Source organism: Hemicordylus capensis, chromosome 3, assembly GCF_027244095.1.
Source record: "Hemicordylus capensis ecotype Gifberg chromosome 3, rHemCap1.1.pri, whole genome shotgun sequence".
Taxonomy (NCBI): Eukaryota; Metazoa; Chordata; class Lepidosauria; order Squamata; family Cordylidae; genus Hemicordylus; species Hemicordylus capensis.
The window spans coordinates 354,346,995-354,374,366 of record NC_069659.1 but is presented as its reverse complement, the minus strand read 5'-3'; the positions used below and the strand labels follow the sequence as shown (position 1 = coordinate 354,374,366).

The 27,372-nt window shown below is 46.1% G+C and overlaps 1 protein-coding gene across 9 annotated transcripts in view; it reads right to left on the bottom strand.

Moving 5' to 3' along the window:
• RUBCN (rubicon autophagy regulator) overlaps window positions 1–27,372 on the bottom strand; it is a 74,490-nt gene that overhangs the window by 22,558 nt on the left and 24,560 nt on the right. For 7 of the 9 annotated variants that reach the window (XM_053309671.1, XM_053309664.1, XM_053309665.1 and 4 more), the window contains 7 exons: window positions 19,800–19,906; window positions 18,568–18,721; window positions 16,208–16,777; window positions 14,588–14,632; window positions 12,102–12,197; window positions 1,098–1,213; window positions 180–381 (listed from right to left, as the gene is read on the bottom strand). In XM_053309671.1, coding sequence (XP_053165646.1) covers window positions 180–381; window positions 1,098–1,213; window positions 12,102–12,197; window positions 14,588–14,632; window positions 16,208–16,777; window positions 18,568–18,721; window positions 19,800–19,906 — 1,290 coding nt within the window. The remainder of the gene's footprint in view (window positions 1–179; window positions 382–1,097; window positions 1,214–12,101; window positions 12,198–14,587; window positions 14,633–16,207; window positions 16,778–18,567; window positions 18,722–19,799; window positions 19,907–27,372) is intronic. The other 2 variants (XM_053309666.1, XM_053309670.1) reach the window with 1 other exon arrangement.

Below are 27,372 nucleotides of genomic sequence, written 5' to 3'. Positions count from 1 at the left end.
ATTTGTTTTAATGCTTTTGTGACCATATTACTGTATTTTTATTTATTGTGCTCTTAATTTGTTTATTGCAAGTTGCCTTAAGGCCAAATGTGAGAGGGCGAGATATGAACCCTAGAAATAAAGTACAAGCCAGCAAAGGAAGATGCAGCAGGTGGTCTGCACTGAAAGGAAGCACTCACTGTCTAAGCCCATCTCCCGGTAGCCTGGATGGAGATGCCGGGTCCGGATCTGTTGCCGCCGGATGCGGATCATCTGTTTGAGCTCCTGGATTTCCTTGTCACTGTCCTCCTCTTCCTCTTCCAGCTGCCGGTTCATCATGTTGCACTTCATCAGCTCAATGGCAGCAATGAGGGACTCTGAGATACTGAAGTGAGCGTTTTCCTGGGGCAAGGGAGGAGGAGAGGAAGTCAAATTCCAAGTCTAACTCAGAAGGCAGGAGGACCTTCTACTGACCAAAGAGTAGTTATGCATTTCCCCCAAAAGATAAGTGAAGGATTTTGTGATGCAGAGACTTGGTAAAGCGACAGCCGTCTAGTTCTCCATTTCCCAGCTTGGCAAAACACAGAGAAGAATACTCTCTCTGTATTCCGCAAACTGTAGAATTTGTATCCATCTTGGAAATCAATATCCTGGCAGATCTTCACTGATTTTCCTAAAATACATTTCCTTAGAATTGGGGGCATAGGTTTCATCAAGAGGACAGGCTATGCTCATCATTTTTCTACTTGTGGTCAGATCAGTCCTTTTCTTCCAACTAATTCTCTAAAACAGAGGTTGGCAGACTTGGGTCCCCAGGTGTTTCTGGACAACCCCTATCATCCCCAGCTCTTATATCAAGTCAGGCCACTGGTCCCTCTTGCTTGGTATTGTCTATACTGACTGGCAGTGTCTCTTCAAGGTTTCAGGCAGGATCTTTCCCGGTCCTACTTGGAGACGCCAGAGATTGAACCTGGACCTTCTGCATGCAAAGTAGATGCTCTTTCATGGAGCTACAACCCCGGTTGTGAACCCTTTTCCATATTTGCTCCCACTGTTAACCTGCAGTAGACAATGCACACTAATGCGCCAACAAAGTTTTGCCCCTTCCAATGGCCTACCTTTTCCAAGTCTGCACAGCTGCCAAAATCTTGCTCTGACAAGTAACTAATAAGGGACTGGCCTTCTGATGGTCTCCGGAACATCCCTTCTCCAGAGTTCAGATGCAGACCAGTATCTGGAAGTGGGGAGTGGAGAGAACAGCACAGAAAAATGGTTGATCAAATCCGAAAAATGTCATCCAGTGTTAGGAGATTTATTTATTTGAATATTGCCACCAATGTTCTCTCCATTTTTTTTTTTAACTATGTGTGGAATGACTTTTGTTCTGGGTGGCAGTATCAAGGCAGTGTGTGCGCGCACATATATTCAGAATAGGACCTTCCTGATTCACTCTGAGTGGGATCTAAAATTAACTGAGCGGAGATAAAAAAACTTTGAGCGTGCGGACGTGCACATGATTAGAGGGAACACTGATTGCCATTTCCTACAACCACAGTGTGTGTCGTTTGCGCTCTTTTGAAGCGCAATATCCCAAAGGTGCTGACAAATGGATTCTTTGGCCTTAAGAAGGCCTATACAAGCTAGATCTGAAAGTGGGAGGCCATAACACTGACATTTCTTCTCCACCGCATTTTCCCATGTAGAGGAAACGCTATTGATTAAGATGAGGGCAGCCAAACCAGAAGGGTTGTAAATTAATTTGAGCCAGTAGTTGAAAATAAATGCGGTCTTCAATTGGGTTAACCCGGTTTCAATTCTCAGTAAAGCATTTGGTACGCAGCATGGAACACCAAGAATTAGATATAAGAAACTTGGACTGTACTGCCTCTAGAGAATGAAAATTTGGGTACATACAAATTTGAGCACCATACAATAATTGAGATGCTACCTTACCCTGAAAGGCTTTCACTGCTGCATGTATATATTTACCTCCCCCAGAGAAATAGAATCTAGACAGCGCAGTTGCACTTCTATGTGCACCTTGGGCAATATGAGCCACATGAGCTTTCCAGGAGCCATTTGATTGGAAAACCACCCCTAAATATCTGTAAGTTGTAACCTGCTCTATTTCTTGGCCATTAATCTGCCATCTGTGCTTGGAGTATTAGTTTAAAAAAACCTTAGTTTTTCGATAGTTAATGTCTAAATTTTCCTCCAAACAATAAGCGGTGAATGACTTAAGGGTTCTTCACAGACCTATTTCAGAAAAGGATATTACCACCATATCGTCCGCATAGAGAAGTGCAGGAATTGGATGAGAGGCCAAATTAGGAGGGTGGAAATTAGAATTTTGTAAGTCTTGCAACAGTGAATTTATGTAACAGTTAAATAACAGATTATTTTAGGTTATTTAAAAATAATAATTTTTAAAGGTTATTAACAAATAAAATAAAATAAATTTATGTTATAACAAATTATGTTTAAATTATTAAACATAATAATTTAAACAATTATTTAAATTTATTTATTTAAATTATTATTTAATTAAAATAATAATTACATAATAAATTATTAAAATTATTAATGATATTATATTAATATAAATTATTAATAAATGAATTATTAAAATGGAGCTAAAATACAGCTCTGTTTTACACCTCTCTGGACTGGAACTGGGTCTGATAAATGGCTCTGCTTGCATCTCCCCCTCAAGTAGTTGATTTGATGAAACATGCAAATAAGAGAGAGCAATCTACGGTCAATAGAAGAAGTCTCCAACTTTACCCAAAGTCTATCCTTGGAAATAGAATTAAAGGCCAATTTGAAATCAATGAATGCAGCAGAGAGAGTTCCACATGGCCTAGAGCTATAGTTCTCCACCAAATGTTGTAAGACTAGACATTGATTTGTCATAGATCAGCCAGTCCTGAAGCCTGCCTGTTCCTCAGCCAGAATGTTCTGTTTAAACAGGACCAGAATTTCCAGCATACATGTCTGGCATAAAGCATCCCCATAAATAAATAATAATAAATAAAGCTTCCCCACTACACTAAGTAAACTAATCGGCCGATAATCCGAAGGCTAGATATTGCTCCTTTTTAATATATATAGAGTGGGACTATTATTGCCAGGCCCCAGGCGTTGGGAATCTGCACAGTAAGATCAATAACAGTGAAAAGAGCTGCCAGAATTGGGGCCCAAGAGTCAGCATTGTTTTGAATCCTTTCAGCAAAGATATACTCTTCTAATGCTAGTCATTGTTCCTGGGCCTGAGTTTGTATGGTAAATAGGGGGAGATATACATTAATAGACAAAATACTATGACAACCAAGGTTGACTAAACATGTTGAGGAAATTTGCCCACATAGATCTAACTGCTCAACACTAGCCTGTAGTTTTGTGGAAATAAGAGTCACCAATCCACCCTTGTCTACCTCCTGTTCCCCTCATCTGCCTCCAATGCAAACAAGATTTATTTATCTAACTAACACATTTGTATACCACCCAAAATGCAAGTCTCTGGGTGGTTTACAACAAAAAGACAGGTTGCTTACCTATAACTTATGATCTGGAGGTGATCCATTGCCAGTCATGAGAAATGGGTTACTGAGCCTGCGCAGGGACCTCACGGATGCATTAACTAGCTCCTCACTGGCGCCCCTCCCTCCATGCATGTGCCACATGCCCTGCTTTTCTCGGCAGCTGGGCACCATTTTGTCTCAGTTTCTTGGGAGACCCGTCTGATGATAGTGTAGGCCCACAGGGTGGATTCATTGGGAAAGCAGGTAAGTCAGTCTTGAGTTGAAAAAGCTGCAGTGGGGAGGTACGGGTGGGGTCTCATGACTGACGCATCACCATCAGATCATAAGTTACAGGTAAGCAACCTGTCTATCTGGAAGTGATCCGTTATCATGAGAAATGGGTGACTACCGTAGTTAGTTTTTCCCCTTGGTGGACAGTGCAGCCTTTTCACCCACTATTGGAGAACCCGTCTGAGAACTCCTCTCCCAAAATTGGCTTCAGCAGCTAAACATAAGTCCACAGCATAATGCTTGATAAAAGATAGGTGGGACAACCAGGTGGCCGCAGCACAGATGTCTTTGAAGCAGAAGCCAGACAAATGTGCAGCCTAGGAGGCTGCTGATTCTGTATCTTGTATGTTAGAAAAATAAGTTCCACCAACCAGTGTGAAAGGCGCTGCCTGGAGACGGAGAGACCTTTATTCTTGCCTTTGAACAAGACAAACAGCATCTTTGTCCTTCGAATAGTTGCTGTACGTTTTAGGTAGCACAGCAGACATCTTCACACATCGAGGGAGTGTAACGCCTTGTCCAACTGAGACTCAGGATTTTGGAAGAAGGAAGGGAAAACAATGTTCTGATTTAAGTGGAAGCCTTAACGACTTTAGGCAGGAAAGCCGGGTCAGTACGTATCAGAACTGTGTTAGGATAAAACTGCGTATAGGGCGTGTCTGCGCGCAAGGCAGTCAATTCGCTCACGCACCTGGTGGTCGTGATCGCGATGAGGAAGACAGTTTTAAGTATCAGGGAATGGAGACAGGCTTCATGAAGAGGCTCAAAGGGAGCTTCTATCAGGGAGGCCAGAACCAGGAAAAGACTCCCTTGTTCTGTAGAAGCATGGACCAGGGGGTACAGGTTATTCACACCCCTCAGAAACTTCTTGCACAGGGGGTGCAAGAACACTGAAAGGCCTTGGTAGCCCTCATGCTTAGAGGAAATAGCGGCAAGGTGGACCTGGAGGGACACATTAGCTAAGCCTGCATCCTTCAGGCTGGTGAAATAGAAGAGGACCTGGGTAGGAGAAGCTTTAAATGAGCGAAAGCCATGGTCTTTCGCATAGATAGTAAAGCGCTTCCACTTACTCGCGTATCTCTTTTGGGTGGAAGGTCTCCGAGAGCTGAGAGGGATATTCTTCAGTAACCGACCTTCCAGGCCGTGAGTCGCAAGGTCCGCAGATGGGTGCAAGATTTTTCCCTCATCTCTTGACAGCAAATCCAGTTCTAAAGAAAGGTGATGTAAGTTGCCGTCTGTCAGTCTGAGTAGCAACACAAACCAAGTTTGGCACGGCCACCATGGGGCTATTAGGATCGCTCGGGCATTGTCGCGTATCAACTTGCTGATCACTCTGTTGAGCAAGGGTTGAGGGGGAAACAGGTAAAGCAGATTCCCTCCCCAGTGGTGCTAAAAAGCATCCCCCAGGGAGCCAAGTTCAACGCCCGCTCTGAAACAGTATCACAGAAATTTTTTGTTTGCTGCCGAGGCAAAGAGGTCGACGTGAGGGAGACTGCCGCACTAGACAGGCCATGCAGGATTGCTTCAGTTACCATTCGTGATGGTGCTGGCCGTCAAAGGTCCTGCTGAGATCGTCTGCTAGAATGTTCTGTAGCCCCTTGATGTGCAGAGCTGTCACAAAGATGTTCTTGGATATGCACCAAGCCCATAGTTGAGAACTCAGGGCACAGAGCGAGCACAACACCGTGCCCCCACCCCCGACGATTCACATAGGCGATCGTCGTAGAATTGTCCATCAGCAACTGCACAACGGAGCCCTGAAGCAAGGGGGCAAAAGACTTGAGAGCCAAGTAAGCGGCCATCAATTCTAAAAGACTGATGTGCATGCAACATGGGCACACTGTCCACCAGCCTTGGACGCAGTGATCGCCGCAGTGGGCTCCCCAACCCACAAGGGACATGTTGGTAGTGACACAGAGGGATGGAGCCGTAGTGACGAAGGGAACTCCGTCGAGAAGGTTCTCCCTTCTTGTCCACCATGTCAGGGATTTCAATACCTACGGAAGCATGTACTGGAGCACTGCCTGGCTGTCGATGTTTGGCCAGAAGGCTCAAAGGAACCACAGCAGTAGAGGCCGCATCTACAAACGGGTATAGAGGACCATGGACTTGCACGAGGCCATGAGGCCCAGCAAACTCTGGACACAGTCAGCACGTTGGTGAGGATCATGTTCGAATTTGGTGATGAGCGTGCAAATCTGTTGGTACCTGTCCAAAGGCAGATACGCCCGCTTCACCTGTGTGTCCAACAGGGCACCTATGAAATCTATAGTTAGAACTGGGTGAAGTCTGGACTTGGCCCAGTTGACTTGGATCCCCAAGTCTTGAAGGAGACAAGAGCATAATCTGGATGTCAGACTCCAATGTGGCTATATCGCTGTGTACTAAGAGCCAATCGTCTAAATACGGGAAGATTGTGATTCCCTGAGTCCTTAAATGAGCAACGATCACAGACAAACATTTTGTGAAGACGCTGGGTGCTGTGGATAACCCGAAGGGCAGCACCTTGTATTGGAATGCTAAACCTCCTATAGCAAACTTCAGGAATTTGCAATGATTGTCCTGAATCACAATATGAAAATACGTGTCCTTGACGTCTAACATGGCAAACCAATCCTCCTTGGCCAGGAGGGGGAGAATTCCCTGCAACGTTGTCATACAGAATTTTAGCATATCCACATACTGGTTCAGGTCATGGAGATCCATAATGGCTCCGATTCCCCCGTCCTTCTTGGGAACAAGGAAATAACGAGAATAAAACCCCCGTAGACAATCTGTCCACCGCACCGGGACTACTGCACGTTTCTCCAAGAGAGCATGCACTTCTTGCCAGAGAGCCGGCGTTGGAGTGGCCTCGGCAGCAACCCTCGAAAATTGACAAAGTTATGAACTCAATTGTGTAGCCAGCTCAGCGGCACCAAAGGAGGTGGCACAAAGGAGGGTGGTGTTTCAAGGGTGGAGCAGTAGTAGTTGGTACAGTCATCGGCAGCATATAGGTAGAAGACTTGGCTCCAATTCAAACTGGAGACACCGAAGGCAGCTTCGGAGGCACATCGTCCTCAACATTGAACTCGGTATCCAAACCCGAGGTGAGGAATCCCTGGAACATAGAACCCCACGGGGTACTCGTAGCAGAGTCCCGAACACTCAACAGGGACTTAGCAGTACTGTCATCCAACAAGGCATTGCCAGTGATATCGAAAAGTGTGAGAGGCGACTTTAAGGGCATCCTTGCAGCCGAAAGAGACAATGGTTTATGCTGCTGAGAAACAACAGTAGCCGTCGGGGATGATGGATGAATACGGTGCAGGACACCCGTGTCGGCATCGACCATTGATATCAAGCAAGTCGAAGGGAAAACTGCAGGACTCTGAAGCGGGAACACCAGCGTCGACATTGATGTCAAGACAGTGGTCATGGTTGAGATCGACAGAAGTGTTGGAAGCACTGAACATGACGGCGCCGAAAAGGGCACGAAAAGACCAGCCCCCACATCAGAAGGCATTGGCTTTGACAGACTCGTCGACGGCAGCAGTGGTCGATATTGGACTTTCAATGGCGAGGGGGTCCTCGACCTTGATAAATGAGCCAACTTGGACTTATGCTTTTTCTGAGGTGGCGAGTTGCTATCAGAGGCCACGCGATGTCATTTACGCTTCTTATGCCCATGGTCCAAAGACTTGGGCTTCTTGAAGACAATCTCCTTGAGATTATCCCGCAGGGTTTTAGACTGTGCACAGACCCCGAAGCAGACATTGAAAAAAGGCCCGCCGATGTCGACACCGAGATCAATGTCGATTCCGACTTCAGCCTTGGTGGATGCAGCGCATCTCCGTAGAGAGCTGCTCTGAGGCATAAAGAGCTATTCTTCAGTGTTTGCTTTGAAAAGGACCTGAAAATCCTACAAGAAGCTAGGACATGGTGCTCACCCAAACAAAGTAAGCAGAGTTGAGAGTTCATCAGTTGAGGGGAGCTTAGCTCGACACTGAGAGCAACACTTAAACGTAGTTTTCTTCCTCTCAGCCATCGTTATGTCCTACGGCAAAGACGCAGAAAGTATTCGTCATGTCCAAATCAAAGTCCAAAGAATAGTTAACTCACAGTCCGAAGTCAAAAGTTCAGGTATCTGAGAATGAAGTCCAAGGGGAAAGCGAAGAATAGATGAGGTCACAGTCCATGTTTTACTAGAAAATCAGTCCAAAGCAACAATTTCTTTTCTAAACTGAGGAGCAATACACCAGAGGTCTGAAAGTATCAGCAGTCTCCAAGAAACTGAGATGAAATGGCACCTGGCTGCCGAGAAAAGCAAGGCACGTGGCACATGCACGGAGGGAGGGGTGCCAGTGAGGAGCTAGTTAATCCATCCATGAAGTCTCTGTGCAGGCGAGTAACCCATTTTTCATGTTGACAACGGATCACTTCCAGATCAATAAAAACAATTGATAAAAAGATTAAAACATTTCAACAATTAAAATTTAAAATGTTAAAACTATTAAACACACAATTAAAACAATATCTAATTAAAAGCCTGGGTGAACAAATGTATCTTGACTGCCTTTTAAAAAATTGTAAGAGATGGGGAAGCTCTTATTTCAGCAGGAAGTCCCAAAGCCTTGAGGCAGCAATGGAGAAGGCCCATCCCCGAGTAGCCACCAGACAATCCAATGGCAACTGCAGACAAACTTCTCCAGATGATCTCAATGTGCGGTGTGGTTCATAGCAAAGACGACATTCTCTTACAATACCTAGGGCCCAAGCTGTTTAGGGCTTTATAGGTTATAAGCAAAACCTTGTACTTTGCCTGGAAACTTATCAGCAGCCAGTGTAGATCTTTTAAGACAGGAGTGATATGGTCTCTCCGAGATGACCCATAGACCAACCTGGCTGCCGCATTCTGGACTAACTGCAGTTTCCAGACAACGTACAAAGGCAGGCCCACATAGAGCGCACTGCAGTAATCCAGCCTTGTGGTGACCAGCAGATGTACTGCTGTTCTGAGGTCATTTATCTCAAGAAGCGGATGCAGCTGGCGAAGCTGATAAAAAGGCACCCTCTGGCCACTGCCTCAACCTGGGACACCAGGGAGAGTTTTGTGTCCAGAAGCACCCCCAGACTGCATACCTGTTCCTTCTGGGGAAGTGTGACCCCATCCAGAACTGGCAGATCAAAATCATCTCCCGAGTTCTGACCCCGCACAATAAGTACATCAGTCTTATCAGGATTCAGGCTCAGCCTGTTACCTCTCACCCAGCCCATCACTGCCTCCAGGCAGGCATTTAGGGAGGTTATGACTTCTCCTGATGATGTTGACATGGAGAAAAAGATTTGGGTGTCATCCACATACTGATAACACCCTGCACCAAATCTCCTGATGATCTCTCCCAGCAGCTTCATGTAGATGTTAAACAACATCGGAGACAATACGGAGCCCTGAGGGACACCATACCCAAGTTCAGTTTTTTAAGAATAACAGTCCCCGAGGGACATCATCTGGAATCTGCCTGAGAGGTAAAAGTGGAATCACTGCGAAGCAGTGCCTCCCACCCCCAACCCCCTCAGACACTCCAGAGTCACACTTCTTCTGTCAATTGCCGATTGGAGATCATCCATCAGACCGACCAAGGCAGTCTCCACCCCAAAAGCCGGTCTGAAACAGTTCTAGATAATCAGTTTCCTCCAAGATTGCCTGGAGTTGGGAGGCCACCATCCTCTCAATTATATTTCCCAACCACAGAAGTTTGGAGACAGGACTATATAGTTGCTCAACTCTGAGGAATCCAAGGTGGGCTTCTTCAGAAGTGGTCTAATAATTGCCTCCTTAAAGCAAGGAGGCATCCTGCCCTCCCTTAGAGAAGCATTTATGATCTCTACTAAGCCTTGTACAACAACCCCCCTGCCAGACAGTATTAGCCATGTCAGGCAAGGGTCAAGAGAACAGGTGGTAGGCCGAACTGCTCTAAGCAGCTTGTCCACATCCTCATGAGTCACAAACCGAAACTGAAACTAACCACATAAGAGGAATCACGGGACACCTCTGATACAGACACTGAAGTAATTGTGGGGTTTAAATCCAAGTTGGCCCAAATACAAGAGATTCTCCCCCACACAAAAATTATTAAACACGTCACAGCGGGTAATAGATGGTTCCAAATTGAGATGAAGCCTTCAACCAATATTTCCCCACACACCCATGTCTCTTGCAACATAACGATTTCAAATAGTCCTAAGTAATCATTGAAAAAGGATCTGTAATTTTGGAAGCCCACCCAGAAACGTTCCAAGGAAGAAACTTGAGAGCGCCATATTGTGCTGGATGTCAATCAACGGAGACCATTGGGGATCTTTCGTGGTCTATAAGATCTGGGGTAATCCTCTCCAAGCCAGGTTGTAAGAAGTCCTGAGAAATCAAGTAATGTTCTTTGCTTATATTCAAAATATAGGTCAGAGAGCGGCTGCTGAGAATCCAGTGGGGTAAATACTACTGGAACCTAAGCACCATTGTGAGCGTGCACCGGAGACTGTCGGCAGTCAGTTGAATTCTCCTGCAAGGAAGTTGAATTTAGCAGGCCAGTGTGTTGGGAAGGCACAACTGTGTTGTTTAAATAAGAATCTCCAAGGTCTACAGTATCAAATTTCCAGTGGATAGTGTCTGTCTTGGGCGTAACTATCTACAGCTTCCATCTCCATGCTATCATTCAGCTTGAAGGCTGTTATTGACATTGTGTCCCAAGCAGTTGTGTTGCTTCTCGTTGGGGCAACAGTACTATAAAGAGCATCATGACACAAGGGTGGTGCAGCTTCAAGAAGATGTACATTATTTGACTTAGTAGAACCCTCAGAACATGTCTGAGTTGTCAGTTTGTTGGAGTGTCCCTTTGAAGAGCTGGTCTCAGAGAGTAAGGCCCTGAGGGGTTCCCATCAAATGGGCATCATGTACGGCCATACAAAAACCCTCCAGGTTAGCAACAAAGTTCATATGGGTGCTGCCCTCCTTCAGTAACATTCCTAAGGGGTTAATGTTAGACTAATTTGAGGCTCCTACGGCCTCCTTACTGAGAGCTGCTTGTTTAAATGAGTTACACTTGCCAAGGTCATTAGATAAGCTTGTTGCTTTCATTATGATTCAGGCTCTATTTCTAGGCTCTGAGCCAACACGATGGCTGCAGACACTTTCAAGCTTTCAGGTAGTAGTAGAGAAGCCGTGTCATCTTTAAAAACCCTTTTAGCATAGATTTCAAAAGAGGAAAGGAAGGGATTTTAAACAGCATACCAGGAATTATATTTTTTGTAAAAGTTAAGAGGATCCTTATTCCAGCTCTTATATCTGGTAATTTATCAACAGACTCAAGGTCCACATGGTGATATTTGAAGTGTAAAATTTGACTGAAGGAGTGCCTAATATTTTGCTTTGTCAGCCACCTCCCTTGATTTATAGGGTTTCGCATAATGAGCAAAACTACCTGATTATTTTGTAGGCAGCGTTGGACTCTAGTCGTTTCAGCACTCCATCCGGTACAGGCAGATATTTGATTTTGTAGATAATTCCCTCTTTCAACCCGCACTGAACACAAGGCGTCCAAATGCTCTTGAGAAAGGCAACAAAAGCAGTTCAAGCAGCCCTAAGAGAGTCTACTTTGCTGGCAACTGGGTTGAGCTGTCCAAAAATAGACAAAACAGTTTCACCCGTAAGCAAAGAGTATTGTGCCAAATAATCAAAAGGAGGACCCTTCTGGGCAGTCTGACCCTAAACATCTTGGTCTCTTAAGGGTGAATCTGAGTTGGCAGAGAGGTTCAGTCACTTGAGAACTGTCCCCAGCCAAAAGAGAAGTAGTTTGGGGTGAAGGAAGAGATTAAACTTCTAGGCTTTCATATCTGTTTGGAGAGGCAAGTGCAGATAAATTACTTACAGTTTCCTTATCAATAGCTTATCAATACAAAGTTGTTTAGACTTGAGGGGTATCTGGGTATCCGGGCTCAATCTTCCCCGCTTTTTCCTGCCCATTGTTATAGAGTTATAATTAATCCTTTTTGGCTTTCTCTGGCACAAGAAATAACCTTCCGGCACAAATATAATCCTCCAGGAGATAGACAAAACACCAGCTGTGAGTAAGTCAATATTTAAGTGGATGGAGAAGTCTAATCTTTGATTTAAAGGACATTAAAACAAAAACCAAGAAATGAACACACAAAATAAAACCAAGATCTAAACTAAACTGGAGGAGCTACGGCTTCAGGTTGTTACACTCTCGGCATCTTGGCTCCTCCCCCATTACCAAGGTCATAGTACAAAAGCAGCCCTACCATACTCACCATAGTCCATGCAGACTGAACCAGGTGTGCTCACTTCACTGTTCTGCCCTAAGCAGGCCATGCTGCCTTTGAATCTGGAGAGGTCTCCATTGGACTCTAGGTACAAAACAGAACAAAGGTCATCAAGAGCCGTGATCAGAACCAGCCTCGAGGGAGAGCCAACAGAATTGACCAAAACAAAATGAGGCATAATGGGAAGGCATGAGAGATAAAGTCAACAGGCAGGAGGGAACAGAAACATTTGGGGCAACAGGCAGTGTGCAGAAAGGACAAATGGCAAATTGTAGTGCTGTGGGGAGATGAAGGGAGATCATGCAGAAGATTCAAATCATGAAAGTTAAATCTCCAAGGACCCTTAGCTGATCTTAAAAATGATAATGGGCATTGTGCAGTGGGAGAAGGAAGTCTCTGGTACATTGGGCTCAAGCCATTTGGGGCTTTTTAGGAAAAAAGTGAATCATGCCCAGATGACCCAGCACAGATGCTAGAGCACTGTTGTAATAGCAGAAGCTTCTGTACATCAAGAGAAGCAACACAGTAGTGCACCTTACAGTGGTCTATCAAGGCAGCCCTTATGAAGTTTAATGGGAGGCTTGGTGTGGACCCACTGCAATAGCCTTCCCCCCATTGGTTCTTTTCAAGTCAGTCTACATATATGGCAGAATCTCATGGTGCAGTTTTTTCTTGAACTGTATCACATCATACTTCAGCATGGAGTTGTGCTTCAAAGGGGAAAGATTCTCAGAACACGGGATATAAACATATCGGGGGGGGGAGTTCTAGCACTGGGGTTCTTTACTGGAGTGTTCATTTTCTATTTGTAAAGGGTACTCAAACATGCAATCTCCCCCACCTGCAATGGTCCAGATCGGGAAAATCGCTATTTTATATTTCTGTGTCATGTGTAGATTAGCTCTTAATATAATCAGCGTGGTCCCAAAGGGCTTTTGTTTTCTCACTGCCTTGGGGTTTAGCCATTTTGCAGCTGGCACTACTTTAATAATTCCATGTACAGTAATAGTTTCAGCATGCCGATTGCTTCCTTCTAGGTTTGCCCTGAGCCTGGATAACTATGCTGTGGGAACAAAGCAGTCTTTGAGATGCAGTCACTAGGGGAAATGCTCACATAGTCAGACCCAAGCATGGTCCTTGATCTCCATCACACCCCATGGTCCAAGAACAGCAAGATTTTGCTAGAGAGAAGCTGCCTTTAATGCTTTAACTTAGTTGTTGCTAGAATTAAGAGGAAGAGGGTGCAAAACAAGGAAGTTAAGGGAAGAACAAGAGGAGAGAGAAAGTGCACCTAGAACATGCAATGGTAAAAGAAGAGTGGAGAACAAGTCAAGGGGATTACTGGTGTCAACTCCAATAGCTTTAGAAGCTCAAGCCAAACTCAGGGCCACTTCATAGGTTATATATATTTTTAAACTTTCTTTTCTACAACATTTTAACATTCAAACATCTCAAGAATTTCAACAATTTAATTATTGAAAAATAAACTAGATCATTAACCCATTCAAACATATTGACAATACTACTAGCATATTCCATATTTTTCACAATGGAAGGTACTTCTCTGCAGTCCACATGCAACAGTTACAGATGCATGCATCTTGCAGGGTGTACTACATAGCGCACAGGTGCTGGGAAGCAATGGCCAATTTCAACTTCCCACTGAGTATATACATGTGAGTGCACACACAAACACAGGTGTGACTGTCAGTCACGACTGTCTCCGTGGGAGGCTGCATCTACAGCAGGGGTTCCTGACCTTGGGTCCCCAGATGGTGGTGGACTACAGATCCCATCATCCCCAGCCACAATGACAGAATTCCTGCTTGTGTAGCAAAACCCCGATGTATGAAGCAGTCCTTCCAGAATTTAGATAAGGCAAGCCTACCCACTGAATTGACGTTTCTGAGGTATTGCTCTATCTTGTAAATGCACCAGTGCGGGTTGAGGTCTCTTTATAGAAAAAGCTTCCCCATATGGGTTATGCCAAGAGGGGGCAAGTGGCGATCTCTGCACTTGTCAGGCACATACCAGAGCATTTACTACAGGGAAAATTCAAGTTGTGGTGGCTTCTTGGTTCTAGGAATGGTTCCCTAACTCTCTCAAAGTTGAACACAACAATGCCCCAATCTTGCTTGTGGTGGAAGAAGCCCCACACTGGTAACACTAAGTCCTCCAAGCAAGCAAGGGGCCTGTGGTCAGTGCTCTGCACACAGAGCCTAAAGCTGTCAGGTTGCCGTCTCACGTTTGCTCCTCCTCAGAAGTCTAGGCATGGAGTCCCATTCCAAGCTTGCTAATGAGCAAGGTTTTGAGGAAGGCAACCTGGCCACAAACACTGGGCCAGGCAAGAACCCCTGGCATGCAATTTTTCAACTGGAGCTTTGAGGTTGACACCAGAGTTTTCATCGTAGCCCTTGAATTCAATGCGGTGGACATGGATCATGGGGAGTTTTGCAATGTGCTGGCTCCCAAACCTGCTACAGGATCTTCTATTATAATGCCGATGTCCCTGTGCCCTCCTGACAACAAGCAGCAAAGCAGAAGAGAAGGGAGTGTTAAGGAAAGGAGAGAAGAGGAGAGTTACTCACCAAGGCAGAATCCCACCTGTCCTCCTTTGAGGACTCTGCCTTTGCTTACTCTTTTTTTAAAAAATTAAAACTTTATTAGAATTTTTTTCCCTTCAAGCCTTTGCTTACTCTTAAAAGATCCCAGAAATGTGAAGATTCCCAAGGCTTTAGCGCATTTTCTTCAAAGAGAGGCCAGACCATGATGAGTTGGCTGAACAACTGTCAGATCTCTGCTACTTCTATTGTCACGGCCTCTTTCTCAGTTGCTTGCAGGGACTGTCTATGAACCCAGTTCTATGCATTTTACGACAACCCTGCATAAGCCCATTCATATGTCCATGCAGAATATCTTAAGGAAATACGGTGATCTGGACTGGGGATCCTGCTGGCACTGTGTGCAGGAAATGCCCATCAGAGCAGCAGTCAGGCTGGGCTCTCCCATCCTACAAAAATGGAGGAGAGCTGGTCTTGTGGTAGCAAGCATGAATTGCCCCCTTTGTTAAGCATGGTCTGCCCTGGTTTGCATATGAACAGGAGACTACATGTGTGGACACTGTAAGATATTTCCCTTAGGGGATGGGGCCGCTCTGGAAAGAGCACCTGCCTGCTTGCATGCAAAAGGTTCCAAGCTCCCTCCCTGGCTTCTCCAGATAGGGCTGGGAGAGACTCCTGCCTGAAACCTTGGAGAAGGCTCTGCCAGTCTGCATAGACAATTCTGAGCTAGATGGACTAAGTCTTATGCTAAGCACACTGCAGAGCAGGGGGGGTCAAGGAAACTGGGCCCCTTATTTCATGTCAGTTTTCTGAGAGTGCTTATGCCTGGCTACTTATGCTGCAAACATCTAAACTCCTCCTCAGCATGGGCATTTGCTCAAGGAGTGCATCCCCTGTTGTAGGCAAGATTAAGATACTGGAAGCTCAGTAAGAGGACTAGAATGACTGTGCTCTGTACACCAGACATCCTGCTGAGGCAAGGATAGTAGGTCAAGGAAGTCCCCAGATGTGTAAGAAAAAAAGAACAGCCCTCCTGGACCAGACCAGAGGTTCATCGTTAATCATCCTTTCTCTTAACTAGATGCCTCCAGAAAGCTCACAAGCTGGGCATGAAGCCAAAAGCCCCCCTCTGTCACTTGCCTCCCAGCAACTGGTACACTGCCTCTGAATATGGAGGTTCCATACCGTTATCATAACCATTATAGTAGCCATTAATATATTGAACTATATGCACACAGGGATGCTGAGGCAGGCAAAGCAAGCATCACCATCCATGGACATGGTGTTTTACAGAGCTTCAGATGCAGAAGCAGACTCTGCCCGCCAGGCGCTTACAGTCCAAATGTCAAGAGGGACAGTTAAGAGAGAGATTGGTGGGTGGGGGACATTGAGTGGGAGACATATATAGAGCACCTAAAACATAGGCAGTGCTAAACAGATTTTCTCTTTAACAGAGGCAGCTGAATCTGTGCTCTACAGTAGCAGTGCTCATCCCAGTAGACAGAGAATCCATCAGCCCTGGTGCCATCTTACCGTGCACTTTTCCAGAGGCCACACTGGTGTCCGAATGGGAGCGTACGTGGCTCCTCCTGTGCATCCCATGGGGTGTTAATGTTTGTCCCTCTGAGAAGCTGGACCTGCGCAGGAAGTTCATCCCCCGGTTGCTGCCGCTGCCACCATCAGCACCACTTGCTCTCTGCTCCCCCAAGGAGGAAATGGATTCCTGCTTCTGAGAGCTGCTGGATGAGAAGAGGTTGGACGTGCTGCTCTCGGCACTGTTGGTGGTGGACGTGCTGGATCTGCTCTGGCTGCTACAGGCCCGGCTGGGCCGGCCCAGGTTTCCAATTGCCAGATACTCTGGGCCATCCATGTCATCCTGGCTGCCTGCCCAGGGATCATCGGTCTGGCTGGCTGAGGTGCTGGCACTCGTCTCGCCAGCGGGGAAGGAGTCGTCTTTTGGGCAACAGATGGTGAAATGCGGAAGAGGGGCAGCTAGGCATTGGGGGGACCTGCCCTCTGGCTGCCAATGTGATGAGGCACACAGTGTGTTTTCCTGAGGCTGGGTGGTGCTACAGCAAACCAAAGGGTTTGATAGTCTCCTGTCTGGAAAGAGGCAGGGAGAGAGAGGCTTAGAATCCTCAGAAACAAAAATGGACGACAAAAGCAAGGCTTGACCACTGTACTAGGAATGCTCAGGAATCAGTGGCAGGTTGCACAGTTTAGACCACCACCAAAGTTAGGGGCCAATCAAAACTATTTTAAAAAAAGAACTCTTGCACAGCTTTCACATCTGCTACAATCACAAACATCTGCTACAATCAAACATCTGCAGTCACTGCATGTGGCAGGGAAGAGGAGGACAGCCACTAGTAGAAATTGGGGGGCCCAACATGATCAGGGCTTTAGGCAGATGGCATCCATGGGAACAGAGTGAGGGGAAGCCAAAGAGCTAATGCATGTGCATGTGCTTGCAAGAGTGCACGCATCTGCCTGTTTCACTGAAGCAAGATTGATAATATGGCCCAGTCCAAGAGGTTCCTAAAGACAGTCCATGAAAGTTCCTCTAGGACTGATACTGGATGGCTGTGCCTAACTGAAGCGTTAATGTAAGAAGAGTCCTACTGGATCAAACCAGGGTGGATTTGATCCACCATGGCCAACTCGTAGTCTGGGAGTACTTCTGGATCCACACCTCTCCCTGGTTTCTCAGGTTGAGGTGGTGGCCAGGGGTGCTTTCTATCAGCTTCGGCTGATACGCCAGCTGTGCCTGTTTCTCGAGATCAATGACCTCAAAACAGTGGTACATCTGTTGGTCACCTCCAGACTGGACTTCTGTAATGCGCTCTATGTGGGGCTGCCTTTGTACATAGTCCGGAAACTTCAAATGGTTCAGAATGCGGCAGCCAGGTTGGTCTCTGGGTCATCTCGGAGAGACAACATTACTCCTCTGTTGACGGAGCTACACTGGCTGCCACTAGGTTTCCGGGCAAAATACAGAGTGCTAGTTATAACTTATAAAGCCCTAAACGGCTTAGGCCCTGGGTATTTAAGAGAGCGTCTTCTTCGCTATGAGCCCCACTGCCCATTGAGGTCACTTGAGGAGGTCCATCTCCAGTTGCTGCCAACTCGTTTGGTGGCTACACAGTGACGGGCCTTCTCAGTTGCTGCCCCAAGATTGTGGAATGCACTCCCTGCTGGGATACGAGCCTCCCATCTCTGGCAACTTTTTAAAAACTTCTGAAAACACATCTCTTCCACCATGCTTTCTCAGCTTTTTAAAACTTGTTTTTAAATTGTTCTGATTATTTAATTGTTGTTTTATGCTGTTTTATAATTTGTTTTAATTGATTTTAATTTTGCTTTAATGTAAACCGCCCTGAGCCTTTTGGAAGGGCAGTATAAAAGTTTCAAAAAATAATAAATAAAATAAATAATAACTCTCAAGCAGGGCCCAAAGGCCACAACCCTGCTGGTAGAGCTTAGGGACTGAGCTATGAACCAAGACCTTCCTAATCTGAGCCTTGCCCCATTAACTCACTAGGCAGCCTTAGGCAACTCCTCCTCCTCCTCAGCCTCCATTCTACAACTGCAGTGTGGGAATAGGAGTGTTCATTTTACAGGGTGGTTGGAAGGAATACAAGAAGATAACATGAAGTACTCTGGTTAGCTGAAAGTACTATGCAAATGTGAATAAGTGATTACTTATTTTTGTTTGTATTGCTAAAGAGAAGCCTCCATTCCCTTTGTTGCCTCCCAGGACTCAGGGTTGCTCTATCACCCAAAGCACTGCTTAGAAAGACCAAATCAAAGCACAATGGCTTGTATCAGAACACAGGCATTGCAAGAAAGCATTTTACTCCAAGCATGGAAACACGGGGCTTGTCTTCTTTTACCTTGGATACTGGTAGATACTGAGTGAAGACCTGAGAAGGAGCCCAAATACCGGTAGGTTGTGCACTCAGCAGGAGGGGTGTATATGGACCCAGGAAGCGCTGTGAGGCTTCGGCTCTTTGTCACAGGCACAGAAGCCTCGATCTTTCTGGCAAACTGAAGCAAAAAGGACCCAGTTAATGACTCAGCAGAACAGAAGGAAACCAGGCCCTAGAACCAGAGTCAAAAGCATCGATTGAATCGGTCTTCCTTCAAACACCACCTTCCACACTGAATCGGTCTTCCTTCAAACACAACCTTCTACACTGACTTGTCTGATTAGGAACCACATGCAATTTTATATGTTGCTAAAGATTTTGGGGGATATTCACCCTGATCACATAGGATGCTGGCACACCTGCTGTGCCTCACCAACCCTGCTGCCCCATGTGAAATGAGCACACTGGAGCACATGCCCAACACCTCCTGCAGCGCTGCACTACCAAAGAAGATGGGCAGCTCTGGGAAAGCTGTTCTCAAAGGAAGCTTCTCTGTCATTATGGTCCTCCTATGGAGGAAACCCCAGTTAGCTTCTGAGGAATCTCACGGCTCCTAGGAACACAGTTTGAAAGCAACACACATACACCGATTACATACCTAAAGCATCTCCGAAACCTGCCCAAACTGCTTTTTAAAACTGCCAAGGAAGAAGAGTCGTTTTCCAAGGCAGCTTATTTCATTGCTCCTCTTATAGTTTAGCCCCAAAACAACCTCCCTGAAATTTAAATTATTTGCCTCTTGTCCTACCCCTTAGAGGCTACTATTAACAAGGGCTCCACAACTTCTTTCTGAAAGTGAGCCTGGGAAATAACTCACCCAGAAGGGATTCCTGCTTGTGGCATGTGAGCAGCTAATTGCAAGGCTCGAGGTACCTGGAACAAGACACCTGCCTCCACCCTCCAGTCCCATCTACAGGACAAACACTTCACCTCCAGGATGGCAGCCTGTTTTCACACAGCTACAGCTAGCGAAGTAACTCCCTTCTGGACAGCCATTTCACAGTGCACTTGCAAATGCTTTTTAGCTTTTAACCCCCAGGGTCAAGTAGTCAGGGAACGTCTTCAAAAGGGCTCTGTTTGCTTCTGAATGGGAGACTATGTGTTTGTGAACAATGACAAAGCAACATCTGGTGAAGGGGGGCGGGGTGTGGCAGAAAACGAGACATGAACAAGGAAGAGAGAAGAGCCCGCCTCACCATGGATGTATCAATTTGAGCCAACAGCCGAGGATTGTTCTGCTCTACGGCCTCCAAGCACTGCAACATGACTGTGACATGGGCATCACTGAGCAGAAAAGCCGAGTCTGCAAAAGGAAGGTGCGGGAAGAATTTCAGATAGTTACAATCCATCGCTCCTCACTCACAGTGGAATACCCAATGTTTGTTTTCCAGTAGCCCAATTTTATGGGCTTTACATTAGGAAATAAAAGAGGAGGAGATTAGAGGAAAGAAGAACAGTACACGGGATTTTCAACAAGCCATGGTCTACTTAGGTTTCTATTCTGACCTATTTTTAAAAAGAACCCCAGTAAGAAACAAGTAGTTCTAGTAAGAACTAAGCAGCCTACTTTCCTTCCACTATCCCTACAACTGAACTAAATTTGGTCCAAATCAGTTAGGAGGTCCAAATCAGGCAGTCCATAAGTCAGCTTTCTTGCTCCTAAACATTCACACATCCACCATTTTGGACTGGAGTGGATGACATCATTACAAACTATACCTCTGAGGTGTCCCTATGTGCCAATCACTAGGTTCAAACTGGTTAGATGGTCCAAATGTTAGCCATCTTGACACATCTGCCATCTTCAATCAGATTACATCATCCAAAGCTGTGCCACTGAGGTGTCCCTATGTGTCCGTACAGTTGTAGCAAATTTGGTTCATACTGGTCCAGGCATTGCAAAGTTGATAGCAGGACACGTATACTCACAGAATGCTGGGTGATCTTTTAAGCCTACTGGAAAGTAGGCTAAAAATAATTGCGCAGGAACTGGCAAAATGTGAACTACAGAACAAGAATCAGAACAGAAACCCACAACTAGGAAGCTCCATATTAAAAGCCAGCTAGCCCTACTGAAAACACATTTAAGCTCCAGTGAGTCTCCAGGAAACAGATAGCATCATTGTGAGCCGTCTCCAAGAAAACTCTTTATCCGATGGGCAGGAGATTCAGGACTGACTTTGGTTTTACACAATGCATAATTAGTTTTGGAATTCACTGTCATAAGACAAGTTTACATGGTCACAAATTTACATGGCTTTAATCAGGGATTCCAGAAGTTCAGTGAAGAGGAGGTGAAGGCCTGTCAATGGCTACTAGTCATAACGGCTATGTTTATTTTTATATTTATATCCCGCTCTTCCTCCAAGAAGCCAAAAGCAGTGTACATGGCTGTCTTTAGCCTCTAACCCCGTGAGGTATGTTATCTTAGAGAGGTGACAGGCCCAGAGTCACCCAGTGAGTCCTATGGCTGAGTGGGGATTCCAACTTTGCACTTCCGGGATCTAGAGTAACACTCTAATCACTACGTCATGCTGGCTATATGGCACTCCCAAGTTCAGAGGCAGGATGCCCCCGAAGATTGGTTGCGGGATGCAAAGGTGGGAAAGGAATAGGCCATCTCCTACTTGTGGGCTTCCCAAAGGAATTTAGTTGGCTACTGTGGGAAACAGGGTGCTGGGCAAGATGGATCTAGAGAGGCGCTATCTTTTTAAAGAGGCATTTTAATATCTCATCTTCAGTTTTTAACTGGTGGGTTTTAACTTTTTAACTTGTGATTTTAACTGCAGCTTGTTTTTAGTTTATTTCTATTAAAGTTTTGTTATAGTGTTATCTGAGGGGTATACATATCTATCCATCCATCCATCCATCATTCTCTTAAACGTATCCATCACTAATCCCATGTGTGGCAGCTCTTGTGAGAGTTCTCCAGCTCGACAGCAACAGGGACAAATGGGCTAGCTGGGGGAGGAAACCGGCAGGGGGCGGTTGGTCAGCGAGCGGGCAGGCAGGGGGAGAAACCAGCGGCGGGGACAGTGATGGGAGCAGGTGGGTGGCAGAGTGGGCGGGAGAAGATGGGGGCAGGAGGGTGATCGGCCACCAGGAAAGAAAGTGGCAGTGGCCGGGAATAAAACAGTGGGGGGGGGGACCAGCAAGGGGGAAGAAAATGGTAACGGGGGTGGGTGGGTGGCCAGCAGGTGAAGAAAATGGAGGCTGCGGCAAAATAGAGATGCAGATGCTCTGCGCCTGACCCAGCTAGTTTGAAATAACTAAGACCTTCTGACCCAGCAAGGCTCTTCTTCTGTGCCCTCATGCCAGTGCAAATGTGGCACACCAACAAGACAAGGTGGCATTCAAGTGCCATGGCAGCACATGAACCAGAAGGCATCGTGCAGCTGTTGCTCCACTACTGGCCAAGTGGTGCTGGCTGCTCCTCTGCAGCTCGTCCATTAGCAGTTTGCATCACTGCAGCAGAGATGAGTCTCTCTACAAGGATGCTTGTGCCACATCCACAGTCACCTAAGACAGGGCTTCCCAACTATGGGTCCCCAGATGTTGCTGGAGTACAACTCACATCATCCCCAGCCCCAATGACCATTTGTGGTCCCACAGCTGGGAAGCCCTGCCCTAAGGATTCCCAAGAACGTGCAGCTGGACACATTCAGTTTATGGATGCAGCTGCTTTTGAAGGAATGAGTTCCTAGTCTATTCCATTAACAACTGCGCCTCACACATGCACATCCCAGCTCAATACAAGAGAACAGTTGCAAAACAGACACTGCAGCTGTGTTGTTATAACAAAGAGCTCTCCAGCACTGCCCTTTGGGGCACACCAGACAGAAAACCCCTGCCCTCATGGTACAAGCTCCAAACACTTGAGGCTTTATACTCTGGGAATCAACAAGCTGTGATCATAAGCATGAGGCCTAGGGATTTAAAAAAAAATTTATTTTAAAGCCAGCAAGAGGAGTAGGACATCAGTGGCATTTACGGCAAGTACCTCTTGCCAAAAAACTAAAGGTTTAGTATTCACTGAGATGGTAAGCCTGTCTTTGGGCTGTAGCACCTCAGATTGTGGTGGAGTTTGGCGGGTGAGGGGAGGTTTTTCAGGCTTCCATGATGAAAGTTTGCCATTTTAAAAAAGCTACCACACATTAAAAAGTATTCCAGCCAAGTTTTCTCCCCAATAGGATAGTTTCCTACGTGGAGAAGTATGTATGTGTACACATTCACACTCCGGTCATGCAAGAACCACCTACAGTTTGACATGGCATTGCAGACACAGGTTTACAGTCTCAATTAGGTTGGTATCATCATGATAGGCCCAACAGGAAAGCCCTCTCTTGTCTGGGATGCAAGGCTATTTCTGAGAAATGGATTATCTCCAATTAGGAATGGACTGAGGGAGTGCGACTCTGTTGGTCCTCTTGGATCTCTCGGTGGCTTTCAATACCATCGACCACAGCATCCTCCTGGAGCGTCTGAGGGAGTTGGGGGTGGGAGGCACTGTTTTGCAATGCATCTGCTCCTACCTCTCGGGCAGACTGCAGATGGTCTCTCTTGGAGACCTCAAAATCTGAACTTTTATATGGTGTACCCCAGGGCTCCATATTGTTCCAATTCTCTTCAACATCTACATGAAAGCACTGGGAAAGATCATAAGGAGATTTGGTACAGGGTGTTATCAGTATGCTGATGACACCCAGATCTATTTCTCCATGTTAACCTTATCAGGAGAAGGCATAACCTCCCTAAATGCCTGCCTGGAGGACTGGATGAGGGATAACAAACAGACTGAATCCAGATAAGATGGAGGCACTTATTGTGTGGGGTCAGAACTTGGGGGATAATTTTTATCTGCCAGTTTTGGATGGGGTCACACTTCCCTGGAAGGAACAGGTAGGCAGTCTGGGGGGTGCTTCTAGACCTAAGCCTCCTCCTGGTACCCCAGGTTGAGGTGGTGGCCAGAGGTGTTTTCTTCGGCTGATACGCCAGCTGCGGCCATTTCTTGAGATGAATGACCTCAGAATAGTGGTACATATGCAGGTAACCTCCAGAGTTGACTACTCCAATGTGCTCTATGTGGGCTGCCTTTTTACATAGTCCAGAAACTGCAGTTGGTACAGAATGTGACAGCCAGGTTGGTCTCCAGGTCATCTCGAAGAGACCATATTTCTCCTAGACTAAAAGAGCTACATTGGCCACCAATATGTTTCTGGGCAAAACATGAGGAGATGGTTATAACCTATAAAGCCCTAAACAGCTTAGGCCCTGGGTATCTAAGAGAACATCTTTGCCATGAGCCCCATCGCCAACTCAGACCATCCAAAGAGGTTCGTCTGCAGCTGCCAGCAGCCTGTCTGCTGGCCATGGAGGAATGGGGCTTCACTGTTGCTGCCCTGACTATGGAATGCACTCCCTGTTGAGATAGGAGCCTCTCCATGTCTGACTACTAGGGACGTGCAAACAGGTTCCACAGCTTGGGGTTGAACCCAACCACCCACCGTTCAGAACTCCATTCGGGGACGTGGGGGATTGCAAAACTTTTTTTTAAAAAAAATAGTACTTTCTCCCTCTGGGGAGCTTCTCCGAGGCTGTGGTGGTCCTACAGAGGTTCCCCCTCCCCCCACTGGCCGGCCTTGTGGCAAATATCGCCTGGTTCAGGTGTTCTTCGGCCCTTCCCCCTGTCTCGGTGGCCATTTTGGAGGCCACCGTGCATTTGCAATGGGTCCCTGCGTGGTTGGATCATCACCCAGGCCGGGCATAGCCCCATTGCGCATGCACAGCAGCCTCCAAAATGGCCACTGTGAGGGGGAAGGCCACCGAAGAACCCCCGAACCAGGCAATTTCTGCCACAAGGAAGGCCGGTGGGGGAGGGAAGGGGCAACTTCCATGGACTCCCCCCGCCCAGCTTCAGAGAAGCCCCCGGGAGTAAGTAGTAAAAATATATATATATAATTTTAAGTTTGACTCGCAACCCCTCACCCCAAACCAAGTGTGGGGTGGGGTTTCAACGGGGGGCAAAACTGAACTGGTCCTGTTCAGACTCAAATTGAACTGAACCGAGCCAGCTGGTTTTGTGAACACCCCTACTGACAACTTTTTAAGAGTCCCTAAAGACGTCTTTTCACCCAAGCTTTTTAAATGTGATTTTAAATTGTTTTAAGGTTTTTATGTTTACTATATAAATTGGTTTTATGTATCTGTAAGCCACCCTGAGACAGAAGTTTAGAGTGGAATTCAAGTTTGATAAATAAATACATGTAGATTAAGTGAGAGTTAATCATCTTTACCTTTAGAGTTTATGGTGTCTGGTGATTGGCTAGCAAACATTGTCAGGATAAATTTAAACTTAAGAACCTCCTCTGGAGAGAATTCCCAAGGGAAGGGAATTAGAATGAAGTCAACAGGTGGCTATAAAATTCAGTTGGGAGTTAACTGACAGGTGCCGATTGAGACAGTTAGGGGTAGAGATAGAGTCTCTAGGGCAGGACTGAGGGTAGAATTGGGAGGCTGGTGGGTAGGTTTTACACACCAGGCATGACCTCTGTAGAGCAAGCTTGACTATCAAACGTAAAGGCTGGGAGTGTATGGTTGATTAGACAGGAGATACAGTCAGGGAAGATGTATCCAAAGCCAAGGTGTTGAAAGTCAAAAGAAGCTTATTATTTTTAAATGGTCACCTCAGTAACTTGAAAGTAAAGCTTTTGTTGATGTACTGACACAATCTTATATAAGTATCTGATTTTGAATACAAGTATAAAATATAGGAGTTGGTGTACAGTCTTGCCAGTTCTAAGGTTGTTACTTTGTCTCATAAACCATTAAGCATTTGATCCTACATTGTAGTGGATAAAAAAAACCACTGAAGCAATTGTACAAGAATTAAGTTCTTTTCTTTGGTTTGGAACTTTAAGAACTGTTTCAACTGTGTCTATTTATTTCTCCTCACCTTACCACTCAGGGGTAATAGCGAAGTTACTGTTAGAAAACCAGATTAGGATTTAATTAGGTGGTGCAGTGTAATAAATAAAGTGTTTAAAACAAATCAAAGGTTCCCAAACATAATTTAACATCTATATGTTTTTAAGCAGGCATCTCCCAGTCCCAACCCCAGGTCCTGACAGTGTCTTTATGCAGTCTTTCAGTGTTAACCAAGTTACATGCTTGAATACTGGATCTTTGGTCTAGGCTACACTGTATTTCGACAACTGCTATGGCTGAAGTAATGAAGTCTGTTATCTTGCAGAGTCTCCATGGTTTGGGTGACTGCACCAGGAAATGGAGAAGAAGGAGCATGCCCTCCCTCTTGCCCCAGGGACCTCAGCATGCTAGACAGTCTGTCTCCCTGCAGGTCACCATGTCAGCCAAACCACACCTCTGAAAAGTGAAAGCTGAACACTTGGCTGTCACGGACCAGGAAGGTTACTACAGGACTATCCACACTATGGGTTTCAACATCTCCGCCCGCCCCTGCGTTTGCATGGACTTTGCTCAGGGACAGAGCAGGATATGGAGACTCCTCAGGACTTTCTCCATGGTGAGGCCACAACAGTGGCATGTGTGCTTCTCCAGAGGAGCCTGCCTGGGCTGGTCTCCACCTTCCTTTTGCTTTAAGAAACTGGGTTCTACCAGCCAGACCTTCCTGACTACTGAAGCTCTTATTTTTTTTAATTCAGACTGATGATTACTGCTTGGTATATCATCTCCGCTCATTTCTTGTATTGTTTCAGCTGTTTTAAAAGTAGTAGTTCCCTTTAGTTCATAAATAAGTAGTACTCCCTGCACTTAACTGCCAAGACATTTGACGAAATCTGTATCATAGTAGTCAAAGCGACCCAAGAGGTCAGCCCAGAATAAGACTGTAAAACAAGAGACATGGCTGAGCCAGGTCTATTAGGCTGACTTAACATGTTCACATTTTTTTTTACCATTCCATGTCCTGCATTTCTAAGCCACATAAAAGATTAAAGTAGTAACTGGTTGGCAGCTGTGTGCCCACCTGGGTGATGACCCCACTCCCCCACCCCAGCCCATTCCAGAAAGAATTTCCCACCTGTAGCATGTTCCTGCCAACTGAGGCCAGCATGCTGCTTTTTCTGTGAAGGCAGTGGGGAAGAGACATTGCAGGGAGGCACCCAACTGGCACTAGCCAATACTAATGGCTGTTGCCCATTTGCCAACGTAGGTAAGAGAGATCACAAAAATATTTCAATATTTACCACCCTTCAATAAAGTTATTTCCAGGACAACTGGCAACATAATAAAATAAACCAGACATCCTCTTTAATAAAAGGCTTATGTGTGCTCCCGTGTCTTCCTCGGCCGTTCCAGAACGTCCGAGGAAGATACGGCCGCAGAGACACGGCGGCCATGTTGAAGAGAGCGGCGGGCGAAGAACGGGCTACGGGGAGGGCAGAGGCGGCAGCGGGGGGAACGGAAAAAAGATACAAGCCAGCAGCAGCGGAGAGATAAGAGAGGGGAAAAGAGACCGGCCGGACTGCAGCGACAGATACAAAATGGCAGCAATAGCGGGTCCGGCCCAGCCGCAGAGAAGGGAAAGGGAGCGGCGACGGGACCGGACCCAACCCGGCGGGCAGAGAAGCAGCAGAAACAGGGTCAGCAAGCCCAGGAGAAGGGACCAGCCCAGACAAAGGAAAGACCAGCCGAGGGAAAACCAGCCCGAAAGAAATAAAAAAAAAAGTTGCCTTGAACACAAAAAAAAACATATCAGAAGTTTGCACTAAGCACAATACCCCCTGCCCGCCA